Below are 26,700 nucleotides of genomic sequence, written 5' to 3'. Positions count from 1 at the left end.
TTAATAGGTTGCTGCGTGCACCCCTTAGTGGTGGTGAGCAGTCATTGCAGGCGGTTCTGAAAACGATGAGGGTTGCGTTTCATAAAACAAGGCCTTACTAAAGACTGAAAGCTTTCGTATTAAACCATTCTAATCTGTTTCTAAAGGAAGCCCATTTGTTTATGTTAGTGTCAGGCGAAAGACCAACACAGCCGAGCATCTTTAAAAAGTGTTATTTTCTGGGAAGAAGAACGAAACGGAAGTAAATGCTAAAGTAGCATTGATTTATTTCCGGTGACGTCAGCTCTTGCCTTGACGCTTCACGCGGGAAACGGCGAGGTCTCCTCATTACATTTACAGTAAGACATCAAGTTTTTGTTATTTTTATTTAGGGAGATAAATAGTGGATTGCAAATATATGTGTATAAAACTAGATCAATTAGACAAGTAAAATTGCCCTTGCTACTATTGATCCTTAGGAATCAAATAGTTGACGAAGAAACTCAACATCATCACTAGCCAGCTAGCATGTTAGCCACACTCGACTGGCATCCATTTACTAGCAATCTCGTTACATGTCCAGCTATCTAACGTTCTACGATAGATAGCTAGTTTGTATCTGCATGTTCTAGCGAGAAATAAAGCAGCTTGCTCATTGTTGTTCACTTACTACTAAGCCTTTATAACCGCATTGAGTTGTCACGCTAGCTGTCGTATGTTGTTATTGGCTAGCTACTTAGCCTAACTACATGTTTTGATTTTGCAAAGCTAGCTAGCTAATTAGATATTAAATGAAATGGCAACAACAGTCTGCGTCACCCGTTGACTCTCAGAGGAATTAGCAAAATAGCTCGATATATTACAACGTGGGCTCCTCTGAATTAACATTGCTAGCTTGCTAACTGTTTGACACGGTCTTCCTCTGTGTCCTCAGCTGAGCATCACTTGTAGAGGCAGAGATGGGAGACACGCTGGAGTTCAACGAGATCTACCATGAATCCAAGGGGTCCTGGGTCAGTAACTAGCTATTCAAATGCGTTCCCAATAATATTGCAATAAGTCACAGATTTGGCACATTGTGCACATGTTACACATTAAATATGCATTGACGCAAAAATGACAGTCATTATGCTAGCCAGCAAAATAGAACTAGATTGGCTGAACGTGAAATTGATTTCAATATGCTGGAAATATATAGGCCTATGTATGTAGCCTACTGTTTTATCTTTTAATGCGGTCATCTTGGTTTTCATTTGAAGCATCTGTTTATCCTTTGCTTGTTTGTAGCAATTGCAAAGACATTGGCAACTTTCTATGTCGTCATCTTCGTTCTGAAGTTACCGGTGGTCACAGAGACAGATAAACATCTGGATTCCATGTTTAGCTGAGATAATCTGTCTGTACAGTGACGCGGAAGGACAAAAAAAGCATTTAACGATGTACTTAGCTGTTTTAGTAGCGGTCTGAGGCAGTCGGTAAATAACCAGCATTTTCAATTGCAACTTTAGTAACAACGGTTTTGGGGAACAGCTCAGAGACTTTAAAGATGCTCCTACAAAGGTTCTAATGACGAACTTACCCTTAAGATGCTTTTGGAAAACCGGGCCCTGATTAGTTGAATCGGGTCTGTTAGGGGTCAATGTGGAACGAATGCCTGCACACCCTGTGGGTCTCCAGGACCAGGGTAGAAGTAGACATGGATATTAGGGTTGGCACTCTACCAGTATGAAGAGGACTTAATTCCTTGAGGAAAACACTCCTAATGTTAGCAACAACTTTTTTATGTTGTCACCCAGAGTCACATTTGTTTATTAGCGAGCAATAGCACATTATATTTGACAAAAGTAGGTTTTAAAGGATCATAGAGTGAAGTCTTTGCTTCGTGTTTTCTTTTTAGCCAAGGAAAATTGAGTATTGTAATGGATATACCAATAAATTGCCACAATCTGGCACCAACCAAAACTTGGCATCTAGCTACTAGCGAGTTTGTCAATCGCAGTAACCTAAGTGTATTTATGTGTGGTCTCTCTGCAGAACGACGGTCGTCTGCGGTTCAGTAAGCAGAATGTGGTGTATAAGAGCAGTAAGACCGGGAAGGTGGACAACATCCCGGCAGCAGAGCTGTCTGTGGCCACATGGAGGCGTGTGTGTCTGGGATACGGCATCAAACTGGCAACCAGCAACGGCCATGTCTACAAATACGACGGCTTCAGAGACACGGTGAGGCAGTGTGTGAACGAGTGAGGGAATTTGTTTGAAAATGGTTGTGTGAGCGATGGCTGTGGTTTTGTGTTAATTTGTGAGTTCTGTGTGGGTAGGTGTCGGGTGAGCTTTTAGATAAGTCTGTTGATCTGTTCACACGTGACTGTGTATGTGTACTGTGCACGAGTGGATCTGTGCGTATCTGCGTGTGTTAATGTGAGTGCATGTGTGTACAATCTAGCCTTACCAGTGCTGCTACAGATCTCCTGAGGTTAGCTGCTATAGAGAGAAGGAAGGTTGGTCTCCTGAGGTTAGCTGCTACAGAGAGAGAAGCAAAGGTGGTCTCCTGAGGTTAGCTGCTATAGAGAGAGAAGCTAAGGTGGTCTCCTGAGGTTAGCTGCTATAGAGAGAGAAGGAAAGCTTTTTTCCTGAGGTTAGCTGCTACAGAGAGAGAAGGAAGGCTGGTCTCCTGAGGTTAGCTGCTATAGAGAGAGAAGCTAAGGTGGTCTCCTGAGGGTAATCGTTGTATTTTTGAAGATGGGATCTTCTGACTGAGGGTTTAGACAACGGTGTCACTGTCACTGGTGAGGAATTGGTTAGTGGAGCAGCCAGCGAGTCAGTCACTTTGATGTGTACGCCCTCTAAATCCTCTAGGGCTGACCCCCATTGTTGTCCACTGGTCGATAGGCTGTTGTTCGACCAAGATTTCTTTAGTCGAGCTGTAGCAACGTAAAAAAATAAAATAAAAATCTTTGTGTACAATACACCAGTCTGATTGGCGCCTGTCTGAGTGGACTGATCCATTATGGGGGCCGTGGGGATGGCACAGTCCATCACGAAGATGTGATACTGAAATTGTATATAGTTAAATGAACAATGGTGTAACACAAATCAAAAGTATATTTTATAACATATGCTATTTTTCCCCTGTTGGATAGTGGACCGCGTTTCTGAAACACGTCAATGCGCTGTTGAATTGACACCTTCTAGACCATGTTGCTATGTGTATTCAGACCCCTTGACTTTTTATACATTTTGTTACGTTACAGCCTTTTTCTCAAATGGATTAAATTGTTTTTCCCCCATTCAAATCTACACATAATGACAAAGCAAAGTGAGGTGTTTATACATTTATGCAAATGTATGAAAAGGAAGGGGGAAAAACTGAAATATCACATTTTACATAAGTATTCGGTCCTATTCGGTCTTGTGGCATATTTTGGTTAAACTTTCCCCAATTCAATGGAATTACAGGACAATGCCACAGGCACTAGCTGACGTGTGGAGACATTTCACTGCAGCTAATGCAGAAGGAAAAGCTGTGTCAAATCATGTGAAGAATGCAACGAAGATGCAGAATCATCTGGCCAAGTGCATAAAGTTCTGTCAGCTCTCACAACAAGCAACCTCTGACAAAAGTCCCTCAACTTCTATTTGAGGTGAAAATTATGAATCAGACACCTTATCGATAGCAACAGCTCATGGTCCTCCTGGAATCAGACGTTTTTTTGACTCAATGGAGGAACGTTGTCAGATAAATTATGATGAATGTCTTGCTCGAGCTGTGTATGCAACTGGTTCAGCTCTGATGCTCACAGGCAATGTGTATTGAAAGAGATTTCTGAATGTTCTTCGCCCCGCATACACCCCTCCAACTAGACATGCTTTATCTACACATTTTCTGGATGCAGAGTTCAACAGAGTTCAAGAGAAGTTCAAGCAAATCATAGAGAAAGCAGACTGTATTGCAATCATCTCTGATGGGTGGTCGAATGTTTGTGGGCAAGGAATAATTAACTACATCTCCACCCCTCAACCAGTATTCTACAAGAGCACAGACACAAGGGACAACACACACACCGGTCTCTACATTGCAGATGAGCTGAAGACAGTCATCAATTGACCTTGGACCACAGAAGGTATTTGCACTGGTGACAGACAATGCTGAGAACATGAAGGCTGATTGGTCTAAAGTGGAGTAGTCCTACCCTCACATCACACCCATTGGCTGTGCTGCTCATGCATTGAATATGCTTCTCAAGGACATCATGGCACTGAAAACAATGGGTACACTCTTCAAGAGAGCCAAGGAAATGGTTAGGTATGTGAAGGGTCATCAAGTTATAGCAGCAATCTAACTTGCCAAGCAAAGTGAGAAGAATAAGAGCACCACATTGAAGCTTCCCGGCAACACCTGTTGGGGTGGTGTTGTCATCATGTTTGACAGTGTCCTTGAGGGGAAGGAGTCTCTCCAAGAAATGGCCATATCACAATCTGCCGATATGGACAGCCCCATCAAGAGGATCCTCCTGGATGAGGGAGACAATGTCATCCTGTCTGATGTTCAGACTCTGCTTGCAGATGTAAGAGAATAAATCCGTACTGCCCTGTCCACTTCACTGTTGCTCCAAGCAGAGGAAACTGCAGTTCTGAAATGCATCCAACAGCGTTGTGCCTCAGTCCCATACACCTGTTGGACCCGTGTGTGCCTTCCCAAATCATGTCCTATCGACTGAATTTACCACAGGTGGACTCCAATCAAGTTGTAGAGACATCTCAAAGATGATCAATGGAAACACGATGCACCTGAGCTCAATTTCGAGTCTCAAAGCAAAGGGTCTGAATACTTGTGTAAATATGGTATTTCTGTTTTTATTTCATACATTTGTTAAAATTTCTAAAAACCTGTTTTCTTTTTCACTATGGGGTATTGTGTGTGGATTGGTGAGGGTGAGGGGGGGGGGATAATTGAGTCCATTTTAGAATAAAGTGTGGAGATATTCAAAGGGTCTGAATACTTTCCGAATGCACCGTACCTACAGAAATAAGACCGATCCTGCGCCTGTAGCCTGTCTTAGCGTTTGGTTAACAGCTTACTGATTCCGTGAACAGCAAGCCTCACACAACAGTTTCCTAAATTGGGCTGTTTTTAATCTTTACTCTGCTGTAATAAAGGCTTTATACTTTTCGTTGCGTTAGACCAGCCTCTCTGGTATTGTTTTTTTAATTGATTTAGTATTATTTAATCTGTTACAAATTATGCTTCAAAGGAAAAAGAGGGTTATTATTAGATTTCCTTTTTGTTATTACGATCATTATAATAATTTCTTTCGTTATTATTATTAGTAGGCATAGTATAACAGCCTTGTATAACCACCATCGATCGAGCTGTCGGCCTAAGAGTGCAACCTGTTTAGTCTTAATTTTGTAACTTCCTTGGGCCTATATTTCAATACTTACAGGCTATTGTAACTTCCTTGGGCCTATATTTCAATACTTACAGGCTATTGTAACTTCCTTGGGCCTATATTTCAATACTTACAGGCTATTGTAACAATCAGTCATTTATTTGTTCATGTCATCACACAGCATAACATTCATGATGTGAAATGTAATCAAGCATTTTAGTTTTAAAATAACAAAGGGGCCATTGAATAATTAGCGTAAATAATAAATTGGCCTAAACCATTTTTAGTCTTTGCTGTAATAAAGGCTTTACCCCCCCCCCCCCCCCCAAAAAGAACGTATCCAACACACTCTCTGGTCCGCCTATAATTTATTTTGTGTTTACATTGTTCCAAACTGTCTGAAATTATATTGTAATCTAACAGCACCTGTTTGGCGCACACACAGGCCTAATGTGCACGCCGCGCTTGCTCCATACCTTCTTTTTCTTGATTTCCAGTATTTCCCATAACTAGTCAAATGTATTCCTCACATCTGACTTCCCCTTTACCTCCTGCGCAACCAGTAAGCATTCCCCCGTTTCAAATGTATTTTTAACGTCATCTGCTTCCATTTTGCGGTCACGTGTTCATAAGGTGTTCAGAGTTTGTTCTAACCAATTTATTTATGATGTGCTATAGGTCAGGCCCTAGGGTTGAGGGAGTGTTTTTTCCTAAACAAATGAGGGATTTTGGTAACAGAACTTTTCAGTAAGAAATCACTGTAATAATGTCGCAGCTTCGTCAACAAGGACAACGCGATCAACACTGATGTTCTCTGGTGGTCTCTACACCAGTGAGGACAGTCAACAGGTGCTCGTCACACAGTTACTTTTTTTATTTTTTTATTTACACGGCTCAGCAAGTCTGAGCCAGGCGGCACAATCAAGTCAATTGTGGTCGAACTCCCTCTAGTTATTTGTCTTTTAATTATTTAATCAAACAGTGCGCGTAAAGCATCAGACAAGATCAGAGCATATAGTTGATTTAATTAAAACACATAGGATGTGTCAGTCGAATCATTTATGAAAAAATAAATGTCTAAGCATTTCGACCAATCAATTGGTCGAAAGGTCAGATGACTCTTGGTCGACCAAGATTTTTTTTAGTCAGGGACAGCCCTTAATATCCTCACTGGTTCGACACCACCTCAGCCTACTTCTCATGTACAGTACCAGTCAAAAGTTTGGACACACCTACTCCATTCAATTTTTTAAAACTATTTTCTACATTGTAGAATAATAGTGAAGACCTCAGCACTATGAAATAACACATGGAATCATGTAGTAACCAAAGAAAGTGTTAAACAAATCTAAATATATTTTAAATGTGAGATTCTTCAAATTCGCTACCCTTTCCCTTGATGACAGCTTTGCACACACTTGGCATTCTCTCAACCATCTTCATTAAGGTCAGCTAAGGTCAGCTTCTTCAGGCATAAGTTTGCATCCTGTAGCTCCAACTCCAAAAAGTTCTGGGACACTGAAGTCCATGGAGAACAAGAGCACCTCCTCCCAGCTGCCCACTGCACTGAGGCTAGGGAACACGGTCACCACCGACAAATACATGATTATCGAAAACTTCAACAAGCATTTCTCAACGGCTGGCCATGCCTTCCGCCTGGCTACTCCTACCTCGGCCAACAGCCCCGGCCCCCCCCGCAGCTCCTCGCCCAAGCCTCTCCAGGTTCTCCTTTACCCAAATCCAGATAGCAGATGTTCTGAAAGAGCTGCAAAACCTGGACCTGTATAAATCAGATGGGCTTGACAATCTGGACCCTCTATTTCTGAAACTATCCGCCGCCATTGTCGCAACCCCTATTACCAGCCTGTTCAACCTCTTTCATATCGTCTGAGATCCCCAAGGACTGGAAAGCTGCCGCAGTCATCCCCCTCTTCAAAGGGGGTGACACCCTGGACCCAAACTGTTACAGACCTATATCCATCCTGCCCTGCCTATCTAAGGTCTTCGAAAGCCAAGTCAACAAACAGGTGACTGACCATCTCGAATCCCACCGTACCTTCTCCGCTATGCAATCCGGTTTCCGAGCCGGTCACGGGTGCACCTCAGCCACACTCAAAGTACTAAACGACATCATAACCGCCATCGATAAAAGACAGTACTGTGCAGCCGTCTTCATCGACCTTGCCAAGGCTTTCGACTCTTGTCAATCACCATATTCTTATCGGCAGACTCAGTAGCCTCGGTTTTTCGGTTGACTGCCTTGCCTGGTTCACCAATTACTTTGCAGACAGAGTTCAGTGTGTCAAATCGGAGGGCATGTTGTCCGGTCCTCTGGCAGTCTCTATGGGGGTGCCACAGGGTTCAATTCTCGGGCCGACTCTTTTCTCTGTATATATCAATGATGTTGCTCTTGCTGCGGGCGATTCCAAGATCCACCTCTACGCAGACGACACCATTGTATACACTTTCGGCCCGTCATTGGACACTGTGCTATCTAACCTCCAATCGAGCTTCAATGCCATACAACACTCCTTCCGTGGCCTCCAACTGCTCTTAAACGCTAGTAAAACCAAATGCATGCTTTTCAACCGATCGCTGCCTGCACCCGCATGCCCGACTAGCATCACCACACTGGATGGCTCCGACCTTGAATATGTGGACACCTATAAGTACCTAGGTGTCTGGCTAGACTGCAAACTCTCCTTCCAGACCCACATCAAACATCTCCAATCGAAAATCAAATCAAGAATCGGCTTTCTATTCCGCAACAAAGCCTCCTTCACTCACGCTGCCAAGCTTACCCTAGTAAAACTGACTATCCTACCGATCCTCGACTTCGGCGACGTCATCTACAAAATTGCCTCCAACACTCTACTCAGCAAACTGGATGCAGTTTATCACAGTGCCATCCGTTTTGTCACTAAAACACCTTATACTACCCACCACTGCGACTTGTATGCTCTAGTAGGCTGGCCCTCGCTACATATTCGTTGCCAGACCCACTGGTTTCTGGTCATCTACAAGGCCATGCTAGGCAAAGCTCCGTAGCACGCGCTCCAGCAGGTGTATCTCATTGATCATCCCTAAAGCCAACACCTCATTCGGCCGCCTTTCGTTCCAGTACTCTGCTGCCTGTGACTGGAACGAATTGCAAAAATCACTGAAGTTGGAGACTTTTATCTCCCTCACCAACTTCAAACATCAGCTAGCTGAGCAGCTAACCGATCGCTGCAGCTGTACATAATCTATTGGTAAATAGCACACCCATTTTCACCTACCTCATCCCCACAGTTTTTATTTATTTACTTTTCTGCTCTTTTGCACACCAATATCTCTACCTGTACATGATCATCTGATCATTTATCACTCCAGTGTTAATCTGCAATATTGTAATTATTCGCCTACCTCCTCATGCCTTTTGCACACATTGTATATAGACTCTCCTTTTTTTCTCTGTGTTATTGACTTGTTAATTGTTTACTCCATGTGTAACTCTGTGTTGTCTGTTCACACTGCTATGCTTTATCTTGGCCAGGTCGCAGTTGCAAATGAGAACCTGTTCTCAACTAGCCTACCTGGTTAAATAAAGGTGAAATAAATATAAAAATAAAAAAAATAAAAAAATTAACAGGTATGCCTTGTTAATTTGTGGATTTTCTTTCCTTCTTAATGTGTTCGAGCCAATCAGTTGTTTTGTGACAAGGTAGGAGTGGTGTACAGACGATAGGGCTATTTGGTAAAAGACCAAGTCCATGTTATGGCCCGACCAGCTCAAGTAAGCAAAGAGAAACGATAGTCCATCATTACTTTAAGACATGAAGGTCAGTCAATGCGGAACATTTCAAGAACTTTCTTCAAGTGCAGTCCCGAAAACCATCAAGCGCTATGATGAAACTGACTCTCATGAGGACTGCCACAGGAAAGAAATACCCAGAGTTACCTGTGCTGCAGAGGATAAGTTCATTTCAGATTTCAGCCTATATAAATACTTCATCGAGTTCAATTAACAGACACATCTCGACATCCACTGTTCAAGGAGACTGTGTGAACCAGGCCTTCATGGTCAAATTGCTGAAAAGAAACCACTACTGAAGGACACCAATTAGAAGATGACTTGCTTGGGCCAAGAAACGCAAACAATGGACATTAGACCAGTGGAAATCTGTCCTTTTGGTCTGAGTCCAAATGAGAGTTTGTTGTTGTTCCAACTGCCATGTGTTCGTGTATAGTTCCCCCCCCGTGAAGCATGGGGGAGGAGGTGGTGTGGTGGTGCTTTGCTGGTGACACTGTCTGTGATTTATTTCAATTTCAAGGCACACTTAACCAGCATGGCTACCACAGCATTCTGCAGTGATACACCATCCTGTCTGGTTTGCACTTAGTGGGGCGCTTGTTTTTCAACAGGATAATAACCCAACACACCTCCAGACTGTATAAGGTCTATTTGACCAAGAGGGAGATTGATGGAGCGCTGCATCAGATGACCTGGCCTCCACAATCACCCGACCTCAACCCAATTGGAAGGAAAATCAGCCAACAAGTGCTCCGCATATTTAGGAACTCCCTCAAGATTGTTGGAAAAGCATTCCTCATTAAGCTGGTTGAGAGAATGCCGAGAGTTTGCCAATGTAGAAAAATAAAAAATAAAGTATATTTGGGTACAAAAATAAAATCCAAATGAAAACAATAGCGGGGCATAAAACTGTCATTATTCCTCCTCGTACACAGATAACTTGTTTTTTGTTACATGATTCCATATGTGTTATTTCATAGTTTTGATGTCTTCACTATTCTACATTTTAGAAAATATTCACACACAAAAAAAACTTGAAAGAGTAGGTGTGTCCAAACGTTGGACTGGTACTGGTACTGTATAGACAATGTGTTGAATGTCTGTGCTGAACAAGTAATGATAATGTATTTGAATTGGGACTGGTGAATTGCACTGATGACGTATCACATATCTGTTTACCAATTTGGTACCTCTTGTAAACAGCACTGCACTTACCCTGAGTTTGCTTTGCACTGATCTGGACTCCACTGTGTTCGCCGTAACTGGGTCTTTTCCCGAGGCACAATTCACAAAACCTAAACAAAGGGGGCCGACACACTGGGAGGGACAATCCTGTCCAATAGAAAACACTTGTTTTTCATTTCCTTTTGCAAAACTTGGTGTCCACTAATGCATAGAACCCTGGTGTCAAGATAACATGGCAACATCTGTGTTACAGAGCATCTGATTAGTTAGGGGGAGAGGAAGAGGGGTACAGGGACAGGGAGGGGTGGAGGGAGGATTGGTGCAGGAGGAAATTGGTGTGTGTGGAGGATGGGGAGGCTGGGATGAGTGATTATTATGGCTGTGTGATGTAAGCAACAGCACTCTGCCAATGGAGTAATGAAGGATGGTGCTCTACATATTGGAGCTGATGAGGACAGCAGGAACACACACACATTGATATGTACATCTTTACATAGTTACCGGTCACTCATTACACACACGCACAGATTTGTATCCAGTATATATTATATAATGTAAACTTAGGTTTGTATATACGGGCTGTCACACACAAACACAATGTCTTCATTCATCTTTACAAACACACGCACCGATGCTGTCAACACACTGATCTGATGTTCTATACACACACAGATGGACACGCATTCACAGTCTGGCGAATATTCTCTCTCTGTTCAACACACACACACTGTGGGCTTTCCCACTCTCTACTAACCGAACACAGGTTTTCAAACGGGGGTTTTCAAACTGGGGTCCAAGTTACTGCAGGGGGTTGGCAATGTTTTAGAAAAGTCTACAGGAACAGTTGGCCTGCTAGCTATTCCTGTTCATCCAACGCTGGGGAAGTAGATTAATGGATTCATTGCTAAAATCTCAAACAATCCCTTTGAATATGGAGGAAATTACAGTAATTTCAGCTAATTACAGGGTTTTTTCTGTATAGAAAATTCTTAGGCGGGTCATCTGAGTGCACATTTTTGGGTTGGAAAAACAGTTTGTGTCAACTTAACCCTTTTTTCACTCGTGGGGAATTGGCCTATATGGAGAAGTAGGGCTGGGATGATACCAGTACTGCGGTACTCGTTGGTATCGTGGCAAGGAAACCAAGCAGATTTATCTTCTTTAGGAGAACAGACCAAATGATGATGTCATCCTGAGTCACATTTTATTTACTTTCCTTGTTAAAACACACTATAATTGACATAAAACGGGGTTTTAACCTCTTGCTCCTACCTGGCACGCAGGCGTCCCATCTAGAGCTCTGGAAATGCAAATGCGCTACGCTAAATGCTAATAGTATTAGTTAAAACTCAAACGTTCAATAAAATACAAATGCAGGGTATTGAATTAAAGCTACACTCGTTGTGAATCCAGGCATCAAGTCAGATTTCTAAAATGTTTTACGGCGAAAACATAGCACATATTTATGTCAAACCACCACCGCAGACATAGCTCATTAGCATAGCCAAGTAGGAAAAAATATGCAATCAACAAACGCAGGATTAAAAAAAAAAATTTTCACTAACCTTTTGAAATCTTCATCAGATGACAGTAATATAACATGTTACACATTACATTCATTTTTTTTTCAAATGTATCATTATGCCTCCTCTATCTTGGAGTCGACAGAAACCCAAAATTAACACATAAATATTCCCTTACCTTTGCTGTTCTTCCATCAAAAGACCTGGAAGGGATTATACTTACCAAAACAGCGTTTAGTTTTCAAGTCTGCGTCTTTCGGTTCTCAAAATAGCCACATTTCGGTCGAAATGTAGGCAAAATTCAAGTGGATGCGCACCAAAACGTCAAAAATATATATTATATGTCGAGTAAACTTGTCAAACTATGTTCATAATTAAGCTTTAACATGTTATAAAGGTGTACAGCAATTGTGAGGACGAAGCGAAACACACACGTCTTTTAATCGATCCTGAAGAAAAGACTTCACCGGAGCAGAGCACGCATAATCGTACACTTTTTTTTCGCGTGACCGAGACCTTTCGGCACGCCCAACGTCTCGTGAGCGCGCGATTCTCACAATGAGAAGCCCCATTGAAAGCAGGCTTCGCGCTGAACACGTACAGACTGTTCCCAGAGCGGTAGTTGTTTGGGAAGGCGTATACGATGACGTCAAAGTTGGGCCAACTTTTTCCATGACGAGAGACTTTGGGAGAATGCATGCCCTGAGACTTCTGCTTTACATAGAGACAAAATTTTAACGGTTTTAGGAGCTTTAGAGTGTTTTCTATTCGATAATATTTTTTATATGCATATATTAGCAACTTTTGACAAAAATCTGTCCTGTTTTATATGGGTACCCAATTCCTCCAGAAGGGGCAGTAAACAGGGGTAGGCTTAACAGGTTAAAGGACCAAAGAGTTTGGTCCTCTTCGTGTTTCCATTTTTGCCATGTAAAAAAATATTGCTTTTCTTATATCATCCCTAATTGGATAGGAAATGTTTCTTACAGAAGAAATATGAAAAACATATTCATAACCATGGTAGCAATTGAAAAGTGACACTTTTGAGTATATGGGAAAATTATTAGACCAAAGGTGAGGACAGAACAGAACAGTTCAGCTGACACAAGACTGAATTAAAAAAATCTCCCCAATTTTGTCAAAAACAATTGGTAGTTACAGTCCTATCGCTGCAACTCCCGTACAGACTCGGGAGAGGTGAAGGTCGAAAGCCTCTCGTCGTCCGAAACACAACCCCGCCAAGCCGCATTTCTTGGCACAATGTACGCTTAACCCGGAAGCCAGCCACACGCATCGGAGGAAACTGCAAAATTGTCTCAACTTCATGCCAACTGTTTAGGATAGCTGGAAATTAGTTTAGAATCTGAAAAGGTTTCTCTCGACTCTGTGTAGAATTACAGAAAATGTGCTTGAGAACAACAAAATGTTCTCGCCACTGCCAAGATACAGCACCTTCACCTCTCTAGCTAATGGGCTCTGTTAGAGTTTACACTTCCAATGAACTGTGCGTAAGGTCAAAATAATGAAACTGTACCAAATCAATGTGGATGACTTTTACCTGATGACAAGGCATCTATTGTTTTGCTAACATGATGGGGTCGCTGGTTTTCCTGGTCAGGGGTCGCCGGTTGTCCTGGGCAGGGGTCCCTGGGTCGCCGGTTGTCCTGGGCAGGGGTCCCTGGGTCGCCGGTTGTCCTGGGCAGGGGTCCCTGGGTCGCCGGTTGTCCTGGGCAGGGGTCCCTGGGTCGCCGGTTGTCCTGGGCAGGGGTCCCTGGGTCGCCGGTTGTCCTGGGCAGGGGTCCCTGGGTCGCCGGTTGTCCTGGGCAGGGGTCCCTGGGTCGCCGGTTGTCCTGGGCAGGGGTCCCTGGGTCGCCGGTTGTCCTGGGCAGGGGTCCCTGGGTCGCCGGTTGTCCTGGGCAGGGGTCTCTGGGTCGCCGGTTGTCCTGGGCAGGGGTCCCTGGGTCGCCGGATGTCCTGGGCAGGGGTCCCTGGGTTGCCGGATGTCCTGGGCAGGGGTCCCTGGGTCGCCGGTTGTCCTGGGCAGGGGTCCCTGGGTCGCCGGTTGTCCTGGGCAGGGGTCCCTGGGTCGACGGATGTCCTGGGCAGGGGTCCCTGGACAAGAAAGGTTTGAAAACCCCTGACAGACAAGCTGATACCCAGGTGCACAAGCTCTATTTCCCACACATTCTCCTTTTCCTCTATCAAAAACACACACATGCACACTGTCCTTTCACACACATGCACACTGTCCTTTCACACACATGCACACTGTCCTTTCACACACATGTGGAAGTAATTGTGGTGTATGTCTGGGTGCTCCAGCTCTAATCGGTCCGGCAGGATAAATAAACGGGCTGATTTTTAAGCTGCGAGAAGGAGAGCGCGACCAGATTGAGCTGTGATTAATTAGCCTCCTCATCAATGGGGAGGAGAGAGGGTTGTTTCTTTGTTTTTCACTGAATAGTGTAAGGCAGTTACTGTATGGCAGTAAGAATTTAACTGAACATCTTTATTCTCTGTTTTCTATTTTGCTTCCTCTCTGCCTCCCCCTGTCGTCTCCCTCCACCCCCCCCCCCCCCTTGTCTCTCGCTCCCTCTCTGCAGGATTATGAGAGGATCTCTGAGTTCTTCAAGGCCAACTACAAGGTAGAGCTGACAGAGAAGGACATGTGCGTGAAAGGCTGGAACTGGGGCACTGCTAAATTCTCTGGTAAACAACACCCTCTAAATGTCACTGAACACTTATCACACAACACCAACAGAGGATCTGATCACCCTCCTGGCTGGCAGGTTTACAAAACAACCCGTTTCATCTCTGGATCTCTCTTACTGATCCGTTGTAGCATTCCTCCAGCTATGTAGTGGTGCATTATGGGAGCTGTGGTTTTTGAGCCCCTCTTTCCCCGCTCTCCGCAGGTCCATTGTTGTCGTTTGACGTGAATGACAGCTCCGTGTTTGAGATCCCCCTGGCCAGCGTGTCCCAGTGTGCCACCGGGAAGAACGAGGTGACGCTGGAGTTCCACCAGAACGATGACGCTGAGGTCTCTCTCATGGAGGTCCGTTTCTACGTCCCCCCCGGCCCCGCAGACGAGGGGGCAGACCCCGTGGAGGTAACCCACGCTCTACTGCGTCCTGCTGCTGGCTGAAAATGGAGTGATCGTCGGTGCCTTACTGGCTTCACCCCAGCAGATGGCACCACCACTACAGCTGTCCCTATATTCAGAAACAGTCCATTTTCACCCCAACGTCATTGATGCAGTGGTTATTCCTGTTTTAACCCTGTGTCCCTGTCCTCCCTGTCAGGCGTTTGCCCAGAACGTGCGGTCGAAGGCAGATGTGATCCAGGCTACAGGAGATGCTGTGTGTGTCTTCAAAGAGCTGCAGTGCCTCACACCCAGGGGCAGGTACTGTGGCATCAGCACCACGAACCACTATTCATCAGTATTATCCGTCGTTGCTTTGTTGAATATTACTCTCATTTATCAGATTGATCCCACATTGTTCGCTTGGCTCAACGCTAGCCCCCCCAAAAAACAAAAACCTACCACATACTAGACACACACCCACTTTGAAGGCAGGCCTCCCTCTCGTTCACCCACGTTCTTCTCCCTCTGTGCGTCAGGTATGATATCCTCATCTACCCTGCCTTCCTGCACCTCCATGGTAAGACGTTTGACTACAAGATCCCCTACACCACCGTGCTGCGTCTCTTCCTGCTACCAAGCAAGGACCAGAGACAGATGTTCTTCGTTGTAAGTGTGTGTGTGTGTGTGTGTGTGTGTGTGTGTGTGTGTGTGTGTGTGTGTGTGTGTGTGTGTGTGTGTGTGTGTGTGTGTGTGTGTGTGTGTGTGTGTGTGTGTGTGTGTGTGTGTGTGTTTGAGGTGAGTGGTTGACAGTCGAGTGTAGATTGTGTTAAGATGGTGTCGGGGGCCACCGAATGTGCAGACAACAGTGTAAATGCAAATCATTCTCACTTCAAAGCCCTTGCCATCGTCTTGGATTCATAATCATTCTGTCTTCTTCTACGCCCCCCCTCCCTTCCCCCCCTGCCGTCTGTAGATCAGTCTGGACCCGCCCATTAAGCAAGGACAGACGCGTTACCACTTCCTCATCCTACACTTCTCTAAGGAGGAGGAGCTCAAGCTTACCCTCAACATGAGCGAGTGAGTGGGAGAGTGAAACGACAGCAGCTCAACACCGCATGGGAGAGGGAGAATGAACACTTAATACAATGTCTGTTTCCCTCTTCTCTCCCCCTCTCTCTTTGGGCCCTCTCCCCCGTTCTTTCTCCCTCTCCTGCCCCTCTCGCTCCCTCACCGAAGGGAGGAGGTGGAGAAGCGTTATGAAGGGAAGCTCAGCAAGAACATGTCAGGTTCTCTCTATGAGATGGTCAGCAGGGTGATGAAGGCTCTGGTCAACAGGAAGATCACTGTGCCCGGAAACTTCCAGGGGTAAACGCACACAGACACACCGGATCGCCAACACATGCACGCACGACACACACACGCGATCACCAACCAACGCACGCACACACAACACACACGTGCGATCACCAACCAATGCACGCACGCACAACACACACACGCGATCACCAACGCACGCACAACACAACACACCACACACACACGATCACCCAACGCACGCACAACACACCCCGGATCGCCAACACATACACGCACAACACACACACGCGATCACCAACGCACGCACAACACAACACACACACACACACACGATCACCCAACGCACGCACAACACACCCCGGATCGCCAACACATACACGCACAACACACACACGCGATCACCAACGCACGCAGAATCACTTGCAAAATATGCACCAATGTTCCTCCTCTCTTCCTACAGTGTAAACCCTTTGGGCCTGTACACTGTTCCTCTGCCGAGGCATGACATTATAAACGCGCCATGAAACACTGTGTGATGTCCCTCAGAATAACGGAGTCTGCCTCCTCTCCCCTGTAGTAACACCCCTGGGGCCCAGTGTATAACATGTTCCTACAAGGCTCAGTCCGGCCTGCTCTACCCGCTGGAGCGGGGCTTCATCTACGTCCACAAGCCCCCAGTTCACCTGCGCTTCGAGGAGATCTCCAGTGTCAACTTCGCCAGAGGCACCACCACCACGCGCTCCTTCGACTTCGAGGTGGAGACCAAGCAGGGGAACCAGTTCACCTTCAGCAGCATCGAGAGGTATTAGAGGGGACGGAGAAACGCGCAGCACACAAGCTCCCGTGTTGATTCTGTGCCGAATTCACGGTTCCTGTTTCTCTCTCGTCACAGGGAAGAGTACGGGAAGCTGTTTGACTTTGTCAACGCCAAGAAACTCCACATCAAGAACCGAGGATTCAAGGAGGTAACCTTTAGGAGATGTTTACTGTGGTGGACATGCATTCAACTCCTCTCCAAGATAAATGATGTGTTTATAAATATTGATGATGTCACTCTCTTCTTGTCTGTCTGTTGTGTACCCCTGAAGAAGAAGGTTGGTATGGTTACGGGGGTGTGGGAGTGTTGGCTTGTTTTTTGGTTTGGAGCGATTACTGCTCGCATGGTGTGTGTGTTTGGGGGGGGGGGGGGCTTGTGTCTGTGTATGTTTTTTTGGGGGGTGGGCTATAATTCTAATCATGGTGGTTGATTTCAGTGAAGAACCATGAATGATTTACTAATCGGTATATGATTGCTGATTATGCTTATCCACAGATGTGTTTTGGAGAGTGTGTGTGAAAGAGAGAGGTGTGTGTGTGTGTGTGGTCTCGTTCTTCTATCCTCATGGGGACCGGAAATCCCCCAAATTCTCCAAGGATAGTAAAACGAGGGGGAAAAATCTCCATTGTGGGGACATTTCCCAGAAAATCTATTTTAGGCTTCGGGGTGAGGACTACGATTAGGGTTAGGGAAAATAGGATTTTGAATGGAAATGTAATTTAGGTCCCGACGAGGATAGTTAAACATGTTGTGTTTGTGTGTGGGGGAAGCTGCCTGCGTTGTCTTCACTAATGTATTGCCCAAGGCATTGCAGTGTGTTAACTGAAAGATGAAACACATCCTCTAAACCAAATACAGGAAGTCCTGATTTTTACTCCCAGAATGCTCTCTGGTAATATAAACAGCCCACTCTGTCCATCAGTGCCCCACTCCGTTGCCCTGGGTGGTAGTCACCACGGCAACAAACGATTACCTTGAGGTCACCTGACTGGTAAAGAACTACAAAGGATCATGTCTTCCACTTCCTCCTGTTTGTCTCGCTTCTTAGCTTTTAACTTAGGGAGACTCTCATTACATTTCCTTGATTCCTCGCATCCTCTCTCGAATCCTCCTCAAAACACATTAGATGAGGTCAGAGGTCTTTGACCTTCTCATCCAATGGGTTTTAAGGACGTGAGGAATCAAGGAAATGCAATGAGATTCTCCCCTAGTCTCCATTCCCAGCAGTAGTCCTAAAGGTAAGGAGGTAAGGAATTGTAAAGTGTTGGAACACAGCCCCTTCTGTACAGTAACCTGCTGTCCATAGGAAGAGATACAGGGCCTTGTGGAGCATCATGGGTAGTGTAGTCTCTGACTCTCTGCTGCCCCCCCGACATGGTATAAAGGCTAAGAACAACGAGTACAGTGACTCAGACGACGATCAGCACGATGCCTACCTGGAGAGGATGAAAGCCGAGGGCAAGATCAGAGAGGAGGGAGACGGCAGCAACGACTCAGACGAAGAGACCGGTGAGTGAAAGCTCCCGCAGCTATTAGGGTGGCCAGGCCGCTATGTGCCAGCTCCCGCAGCCAATAGGGTGGCCAGACCGTTGATTGACAGCTCCCGCAGCCAATTAGGGCCTCCCTAATAGAGCTCAATGGGACTCATTCATACATGAAGAGATTTAAATACGTCGTAGGTCTGGCTATTGTGAGCTAGTTGTGTCGCTGTCCAAGAGAGCAGCGGGTTTGGGGGAGAGCTGTGTTACTGATGTTCTCTCTTTTTACTAGATGAGTCTTTCAACCCTGGAGAGGAGAGTGATGTCGCTGAGGAGTGAGTTTTACCTCTCTGTTTAACAGTGTTGCTCCCCTCTCTCTCTCTCCCTCCCCCTCTCTCTCCCTCCCCCTCTCTGTTTAACAGTGTTGCTCCCCTCTCCCTCCCCCTCTCTCTCCCTCCCCCTCTCTGTTGAACAGTGTTGCTCCCCTCTCTCCCTCCCCCTCTCTGTTTAACAGTGTTGCTCCCCTCTCTCTCCCTCCCCCTCTCTCTCCCTCCCCCTCTCTGTTTAACAGTGTTGCTCCCCTCTCCCTCCCCCACTCTGTTTAACAGTGTTGCTCCCCTCTCTCTCCCTCAGGTATGACAGTAACGCGTCGGAGAGCGACAGCGGCAGCGGGGGGGATGGCAGCGGTGATGAGGGAAAGAAGAAACCTGCAAAGAAGGCCAAAGTCGTGAAAGAGAAGAGGGAGAGGAAACCACGCAAAGAGGTGAGAGAGAAGAGGGATTAGGAGTCATCTAGAAGAGGTGAGAGAGGAGAAGAGGGATTAGGAGTAATCTAGAAGAGGGAGGGAGAAGAGAGGGATTAGGAGTAATCTAGAAAAGGAGAGGGAGAAGAGAGGGATTAGGAGTAATCTAGAAGAGGGAGGGAGAAGAGAGGGATTAGGAGTAATCTAGAAGAGGTGAGGGAGAAGAGAGGGATTAGGAGTAATCTAGAAGAGGGAGGGAGAAGATAGGGATTAGGAGTAATCTAGAAGAGGGGAGGGAGAAGAGAGGGATTAGGAGTAATCTAGAAGAGGGGAGGGAGAAGAGAGGGATTAGGAGTAATCTAGAAGAGGGGAGGGAGAAGAGGGATTAGGAGTAATCTAGAAGAGGGGAGGGAGAAGAGGGATTAGGAGTAATCTAGAAGAGGGGAGGGAGAAGAGAGGGATTAGGAGAGGAAAGAGGAGGGAGAAAGAAGGGGGAATAGATTAGTTATATCTTCGTTTATTATGCTTGTATCAGAGAAAAATATACCTTTTCGACCTATGGCAGCACTTCCAAAATGGATGTATTTATGCTCATGTTTCTCTCCGTCTGTCTTTTAGAAGAAGCAGAAGGACACGAACGCCCCCAAGAGGCCGATGAGTTCCTACATGCTGTGGCTCAACTCCAGCCGCGAGCGCATCAAGTCTGAAAACCCCGGAATCTCCATCACAGAGATCTCCAAGAAGGCAGGAGAGATGTGGAAACAGATCGGGAAGGAGGACAAAGAGGTGAAGGAGGGGGAATGCTTTCTCTACTCTCTGTTTCCCATATTCTGACCCCTCTCTCATTTTTCTGTTTGGGAATTTTGTATAAAATAATTGTCACCCTAGCAAACTGTAATTCTGTATTCAAACCATAATTTAGGAACACAGATTGATAACAAAAGGTTTGTCTCTGTAAGGAATGGGACGGGAAGGCAGAGGAGGCTAAAAAGACCTATGAGAAAGCCATGAAGGAATACAGAGAGAGTGGTGGAGGCTCCTCCACACCAGCTAAGAAGTAGGAGACCACACACACACACTACCGGGTGCACATAGAAGCTCTTAACACACACACTCATAACAACCTCAATCTTACAACCATCGTGACCCTAGAGTTCCATTTCTCTCCATCAGGGAGAGCAAGAAGAAGGCGGGAGGCAAGGAGGACAAGAAGAGGAAGTCTGGTGGAGGAGAGAAAGAAAAGGAGCAAGGAGGAAACGACAGCTTTAAGAGCCGAGAGTTTATCTCCAGCGAGGAGAGTTCATCTGACGGTGAACGCAAGAAGGCCAAGAAGGCCAAAGGCAAACCCCAGAGCAGGGACAAGGTACTGCACTGTCACCATGGCAACAATAGGATGAATTGACAGGATGAATTGATGGGATTATCATAGTGAAGAATATCTCTCTCTCTGTGTGTATCTCTCTCTCTCTCGCTCTGTCTCTTGCTCTCTCGCTCTGTCTCTTGCTCTCTCGCTCTGTCTCTTGCTCTCTCGCTCTGTGTGTGTCTCTTGCTCTCTCGCTCTGTGTGTGTCTCTTGCTCTCTCGCTCTGTGTGTGTCTCTTGCTTTCTCGCTCTGTGTGTGTCTCTTGCTCTCTCGCTCTGTGTGTGTCTCTTGCTCTCTCGCTCTGTGTGTGTCTCTTGCTCTCTCGCTCTGTCTCTCGCTCTTTGTCTCTTGCTCTCTCGCTCTGTGTCTCTTGCTCTCTCGCTCTGTGTCTCTTGCTCTCTCGCTCTGTGTCTCTTGCTCTCTCGCTCTGTGTCTCTTGCTCTCTCGCTCTGTCTCTTGCTCTCTCGCTCTGTGTCTCTCGCTCTCTCGCTCTGTGTCTCTCGCTCTGTGTCTCTTGCTCTCTCGCTCTGTGTCTCTTGCTCTCTCGCTCTGTGTCTCTTGCTCTCTCGCTCTGTGTGTGTCTCTTGCTCTCTCGCTCTGTGTGTGTCTCTTGCTCTCTCGCTCTGTCTCTCGCTCTTTGTCTCTTGGTCTCTCGCTCTTTGTCTCTTGCTCTCTCGCTCTGTGTCTCTTGCTCTCTCGCTCTGTGTCTCTTGCTCTCTCGCTCTGTGTCTCTTGCTCTCTCGCTCTGTGTCTCTTGCTCTCTCGCTCTGTGTCTCTTGCTCTCTCGCTCTGTGTCTCTTCGCTCTGCTGTGTGTCTCTTGCTCTCTCGCTCTGTGTGTCTCTTGCTCTCTCGCTCTGTGTCTCTTGCTCTCTCGCTCTGTGTCTCTTGCTCTCTCGCTCTGTGTCTCTTGCTCTCTCGCTCTGTGTCTCTTGCTCTCTCGCTCTGTGTGTGTCTCTTGCTCTCTCGCTCTGTGTGTGTCTCTTGCTCTCTCGCTCTGTGTGTGTCTCTTGCTCTCTCTCTCGCTCTGTGTGTGTCTCTTGCTCTCTCTCTCGCTCTGTGTGTGTCTCTTGCTCTCTCTCTCGCTCTGTGTGTGTCTCTTGCTCTCTCGCTCTGTGTGTGTCTCTTGCTCTCTCTCTCGCTCTGTGTGTGTCTCTTGCTCTCTCGCTCTGTGTGTGTCTCTCGCTCTTTGTCTCTTGCTCTCTCGCTCTGTGTCTCTTGCTCTCTCGCTCTGTGTCTCTTGCTCTCTCGCTCTGTGTCTCTTGCTCTCTCGCTCTGTGTCTCTCGCTCTCTCGCTCTGTCTCTCGCTCTTTGTCTCTTGCTCTCTCGCTCTGTGTCTCTTGCTCTCTCGCTCTGTGTCTCTTGCTCTCTCGCTCTGTGTCTCTTGCTCTCTCGCTCTGTGTCTCTTGCTCTCTCGCTCTGTGTCTCTTGCTCTCTCGCTCTGTGTCTCTTGCTCTCTCGCTCTGTGTGTGTCTCTTGCTCTCTCGCTCTGTGTGTGTCTCTTGCTCTCTCGCTCTGTGTGTGTCTCTTGCTCTCTCGCTCTGTGTGTGTCTCTTGCTCTCTCGCTCTGTGTGTGTCTCTTGCTCTCTCGCTCTGTCTCTGTCTCTTGCTCTCTCGCTCTCTGTGTCTCTTGCTCTCTCGCTCTGTGTGTGTCTCTTGCTCTCTCGCTCTGTCTCTCGCTCTGTGTCTCTTGCTCTCTCGCTCTGTCTCTCGCTCTTTGTCTCTTGCTCTCTCGCTCTGTCTCTCGCTCTTTGTCTCTTGCTCTCTCGCTCTGTGTCTCGCTCTTTGTCTCTTGCTCTCTCGCTCTGTGTCTCTTGCTCTCTCGCTCTGTGTCTCTTGCTCTCTCGCTCTGTGTCTCTTGCTCTCTCGCTCTGTGTCTCTTGCTCTCTCGCTCTGTGTCTCTTGCTCTCTCGCTCTGTGTCTCTTGCTCTCTCGCTCTGTGTCTCTTGCTCTCTCGCTCTGTGTCTCTTGCTCTCGCGCTCTGTGTCTCTTGCTCTCGCGCTCTGTGTCTCTTGCTCTCGCGCTCTGTGTCTCTTGCTCTCGCGCTCTGTGTCTCTTGCTCTCGCGCTCTGTGTCTCTTGCTCTCGCGCCCTGTCTCTCTTGCTCACTCGCGCTGTGTCTCACTCGCTCTGTCTCTCGCGCCCTGTCTCTCTTGCTCACTCGCTCTGTGTCTCACTCGCTCTGTCTCTTGCGCCCTGTCTCTCTTGCTCACTCGCGCTGTGTCTCACTCGCTCTGTGTCTCTGCGCCCTGTCTCTCTTGCTCACTCGCGCTGTGTCTCACTCGCTCTGTGTCTCTCACGCCCTGTCTCTCTTGCTCACTCGCGCTGTGTCTCACGCTGTGTCTCTCGCGCCCTGTCTCTCTTGCTCACTCGCGCTGTGTCTCACTCGCGCTGTGTCTCACTCGCGCTGTGTCTCACTCGCGCTGTGTCTCACTCGCGCTGTGTCTCACTCGCGCTGTGTCTCACTCGCTCTGTGTCTCACTCGCTCTGTGTCTCACACCGCTGTCTCTCGCTCGCTCTGCGTGTGTCTCTCTCTCTGTGTGTCTCTCTCTCTGTGTCTCTCGCTCTCTCTGTGTGTCTCTCTCTCTCTGTGTGTCTTTCTCTCTCTGTGTCTCTCTCTGTCTCTCGCTCTCTCGCCCTGTGTTTCTCGCTCTCTCGCCCTGTGTCTCTCGCCCTGTGTCTCTCGCCCTGTGTCTCTCGCTCTCTCGCCCTGTGTCTCTCGCTCTCTCGCCCTGTGTCTCTCGCTCTCTCGCCCTGTGTCTCTCGCTCTCTCGCCCTGTGTCTCTCGCTCTCTCGCCCTGTGTCTCTCGCTCTCTCGCCCTGTGTCTCTCGCTCTCTCGCCCTGTGTCTCTCGCTCTCTCGCCCTGTGTCTCTCGCTCTCTCGCCCTGTGTCTCTCGCTCTCTCGCCCTGTGTCTCTCGCTCTCTCGCCCTGTGTCTCTCGCTCTCTCGCCCTGTGTCTCTCGCTCTCTCGCCCTGTGTCTCTCGCTCTCTCGCCCTGTGTCTCTCGCTCTCTCGCTCTGTGTCTCGCTCTCTCGCTCTGTGTCTCTCGCTCTCTCGCTCTGTGTCTCTCGCTCTCTCGCTCTGTGTCTCTCGCTCTCTCGCTCTCTCGCTCTGTGTCTCTCGCTCTCTCGCTCTGTGTCTCTCGCTCTCTCGCTCTGTGTCTCTTGCTCTTGCGCTCTGTGTCTCTTGCTCTTGCGCTCTGTGTCTCTCGCCCTGTCTCTTGCTCTTGCGCTCTGTGTCTCTTGCTCTTGCGCTCTGTGTCTCTCACGCCCTGTCTCTTGCTCTCTCGCCCTGTGTCTCTCGCTCTCTCGCCCTGTGTCTCTCGCTCTCTCGCCCTGTGTCTCTCGCTCTCTCGCCCTGTGTCTCTCGCTCTGTGTCTCTCGCTCTGTGTCTCTCGCTCTCTCGCTCTGTGTCTCTCGCTCTGTGTCCTGTGTCTCTCGTGTCTCTCGCTCTGTGTCTCTCGCTCTCTCGCTCTGTGTCTCTCGCTCTCTCGCTCTGTGTCTCTCGCTCTTTCGCTCTGTGTCTCTCGCTCTGTCTCTCTGTGTCTCTCGCTCTGTGTCTCTTGCTCTCTGCGCTCTGTGTCTCTCACGCTCTGTGTCTCTTGCTCTTGCGCTCTGTGTCTCTCACGCCCTGTCTCTTGCTCTTGCGCTCTGTGTCTCTCACGCCCTGTCTCTTGCTCACTCGCGCTGTGTCTCTCACACCCTGTCTCTCGCTCGCTCTGTGTGTGTCTCTCTCTCTGTGTATCTCTCTCTCTCTGTGTGTCTCTCGCTCTGTGTGTGTCTCTCTCATTGTGTCTGTCTCAGGAGTCTGAGGAGGAAGAAGTGGAAGCAATGACCACACCCCCCAGCTCTGAAGATGACTCTGACTGAGGAGAGGGGGAGGAGCCTCGCTGCACATGCTGAAGAGATCGCAATGAATAGGGAACATTTGGACAAGTTTACTCAGTGACCGGTGCACGAAGAAACGCAGATCATATCATATAAACACACACACTAAGCGTTAAATGGACCAATAATTTGTACTCCCGTTCTGATGTCCTACACATTCTCAGAAAGTCAATACCTCTTGCTGTGCTGACAGACTATTTGTTTTCCTGATGCTAAATAGAGGGTTTCTCAACAGACTAAGTCCAATCTATCCAACAGCATATTATGTACTACATTACCCATGATTCTACTGGGTTCTATTCTATTCGCCCCATGGGGATGGTTGTAGTTTAGTAGCACTGAGACATGCAGAGGGGTCTTCAGTCTTGAGATTTTAAACTGTTTAGAGAAATTAAGAACTGCAATTCTGTGCGTTTTTGTTTATTTGCCATGTCAAGTTTGTCTTTTTCAAAGTGAAATAATACATCTTTTTTTAAATAAAATGTGAGTGATTGTTTGTGGGCACTTGAGGGAGTTAAAGGAACTGAGATGGGTGGGTGGGGGGGACACTTGGGAGGATTGGGATGGAGCCAGGTGAGATGATTAATGTCTTCTATGAGTGGAGGACTAGGTAGAGGAATGAGATTTAAACCAATAGAGACTGGTCTCCTCCCTGAAATGAACATCAAAGACCACAAGCTCACACACACACACACACACAGTTGGCTATAATATGTTGTGAGGTCAGCAACTACATCAGATGGAAACATCAAACGGAGGCAGATGAGGACTGCGTTAACACCCACTTACACAAATGACAGTAGGCAGAAGTACACACACTTTTTATGCTTTCTGTTAACTGGCTCTTCATTGAGCTTGTAGATAGTTTGACGTTTGCGGCTGTACTGCGAGATTACATACATGAAGGTTTATTATGCTACGTTGTTCAGATGTGCCACATTGGCCAATCAACAAATCGTACATCTGGAAATATGAACCTATGATGTTATAGGCTCAGGTTTTGCCCTTTGGAATTGGAGGAGAGGAGAGAGGCAAAGAACGGTTCCCTGTATAATGGCAGAACAAGACCGGTTGTCGTCGTGAGTGTGGAGGGAAGGGACAAAAGGTGAACCATGAGAAACCTCATCCCGGATGCAGACAGTTGTTCAACATTCAATGTAGCTGTTTTTTTTTATCTATCAAATCATCTCTGGGTAACAAGTTCCTCACTGGGATTGTTTTCAATTAAAATGGTTTAAAAAAATAATGCTCTCAGCAAAGGGCAATTTCTCTTGCAAGAATTTTGTTAGGACTGTCTGGGTGGGGAAGGGGAAACGGAAAATTGGTCTCAACTAATTTGGCGCTCTTATCAAACAGATCATACACTAAAAGGACTTATCATTTTCACAATTTCACAGTATTATTCCAAACGCATAATGTGGAAATATATGCAACACATGCAAGTCAAGTTTTTGAGTGCACTGGGGAGTTAAAATGAAGAGAGGACCTTAAATTATTTTCCTGCTACTTATATACAGTTGAAGTCGGAAGTTTACATACACCTTAGCCAAATACATTTAAACTCAGTTTTTCCACAATTCCTGACATTTAATCCTGGTAACAATTTGCTGCCTAAGGTCAGTTAGGATCACCACTTTAGTTTAAGACTGAAATGTCAGAATAATAGTAGAGAGAATTATTTATTTCAGCTTTTATTTCTTCCATCACATTCCCAGTGGTTCAGAAGTTTGCATACTCTCAATTAGTATTTGGTATCATTGCCTTTAAATTGTTTAACTTGGGTCAAATGTTTTGGGTAGCCTTCCACAAGCTTCCCACAATAAGTTGAGTAAATTTTGGCCTATTCTTCCAGACAGCTGGTCAGGTTTCTAGGCCTCCTTGCTCTCACACGCTTTTTCAGTTCTGCCCACACATTTTCTATAGGATTGAGGTAAGGGCTTTGTGATGGCCACTCCAATACCTTGACTATGTTGTCCTTAAGCCATTTTGTCACAACTTTGGAAGTATGCTTGGGGTCATTGTTGTTATGTCGATATAGGACTTGTTTTACTGTGGATATAGATACTTTTATATTTCCTCCAGCATCTTCACAATGTCCTTTGCTGTATGACGGCTGCGTGGTCCCATGGTGTTTATACTTGCAT

At 46.7% G+C, this 26,700-nt stretch overlaps 1 protein-coding gene across 3 annotated transcripts; it reads left to right on the top strand.

The window, feature by feature from the left end:
* Positions 1-255: 255 nt before the first annotated feature.
* On the top strand, positions 256-25,038 carry ssrp1a (structure specific recognition protein 1a). Of its 3 annotated transcripts, XM_046295551.1 has the most exons (19): positions 256-338; positions 914-992; positions 2,014-2,199; positions 14,474-14,579; positions 14,786-14,979; positions 15,173-15,273; positions 15,492-15,621; positions 15,929-16,032; positions 16,192-16,320; positions 16,850-17,074; positions 17,165-17,237; positions 17,361-17,366; positions 18,475-18,598; positions 18,860-18,902; positions 19,201-19,330; positions 19,928-20,095; positions 20,269-20,366; positions 20,483-20,672; positions 24,473-25,038. In XM_046295551.1, the coding sequence occupies exons 2-19, from the start codon at positions 939-941 to the stop codon at positions 24,536-24,538; spliced, it is 2,127 nt and encodes a 708-aa protein (XP_046151507.1). In that variant the 5' UTR covers positions 256-338; positions 914-938; the 3' UTR covers positions 24,539-25,038. The 3 variants fall into 3 exon arrangements, with proteins under 3 accessions (XP_046151507.1, XP_046151509.1, XP_046151508.1); XM_046295553.1 differs by lacking the exon at positions 17,361-17,366; XM_046295552.1 differs by lacking the exon at positions 17,361-17,366 and having other exon boundaries at positions 18,472-18,598.
* The last annotated feature ends 1,662 nt before the right edge of the window (positions 25,039-26,700 follow it).

The sequence above is a fragment of the Oncorhynchus gorbuscha genome, linkage group LG13 (genome assembly GCF_021184085.1).
Source record: "Oncorhynchus gorbuscha isolate QuinsamMale2020 ecotype Even-year linkage group LG13, OgorEven_v1.0, whole genome shotgun sequence".
In the NCBI taxonomy this organism is placed as follows: domain Eukaryota; kingdom Metazoa; phylum Chordata; class Actinopteri; order Salmoniformes; family Salmonidae; genus Oncorhynchus; species Oncorhynchus gorbuscha.
The sequence above is the reverse complement of the archived record's forward strand: the minus strand, read 5'-3'. Positions and strand labels throughout refer to the sequence as shown.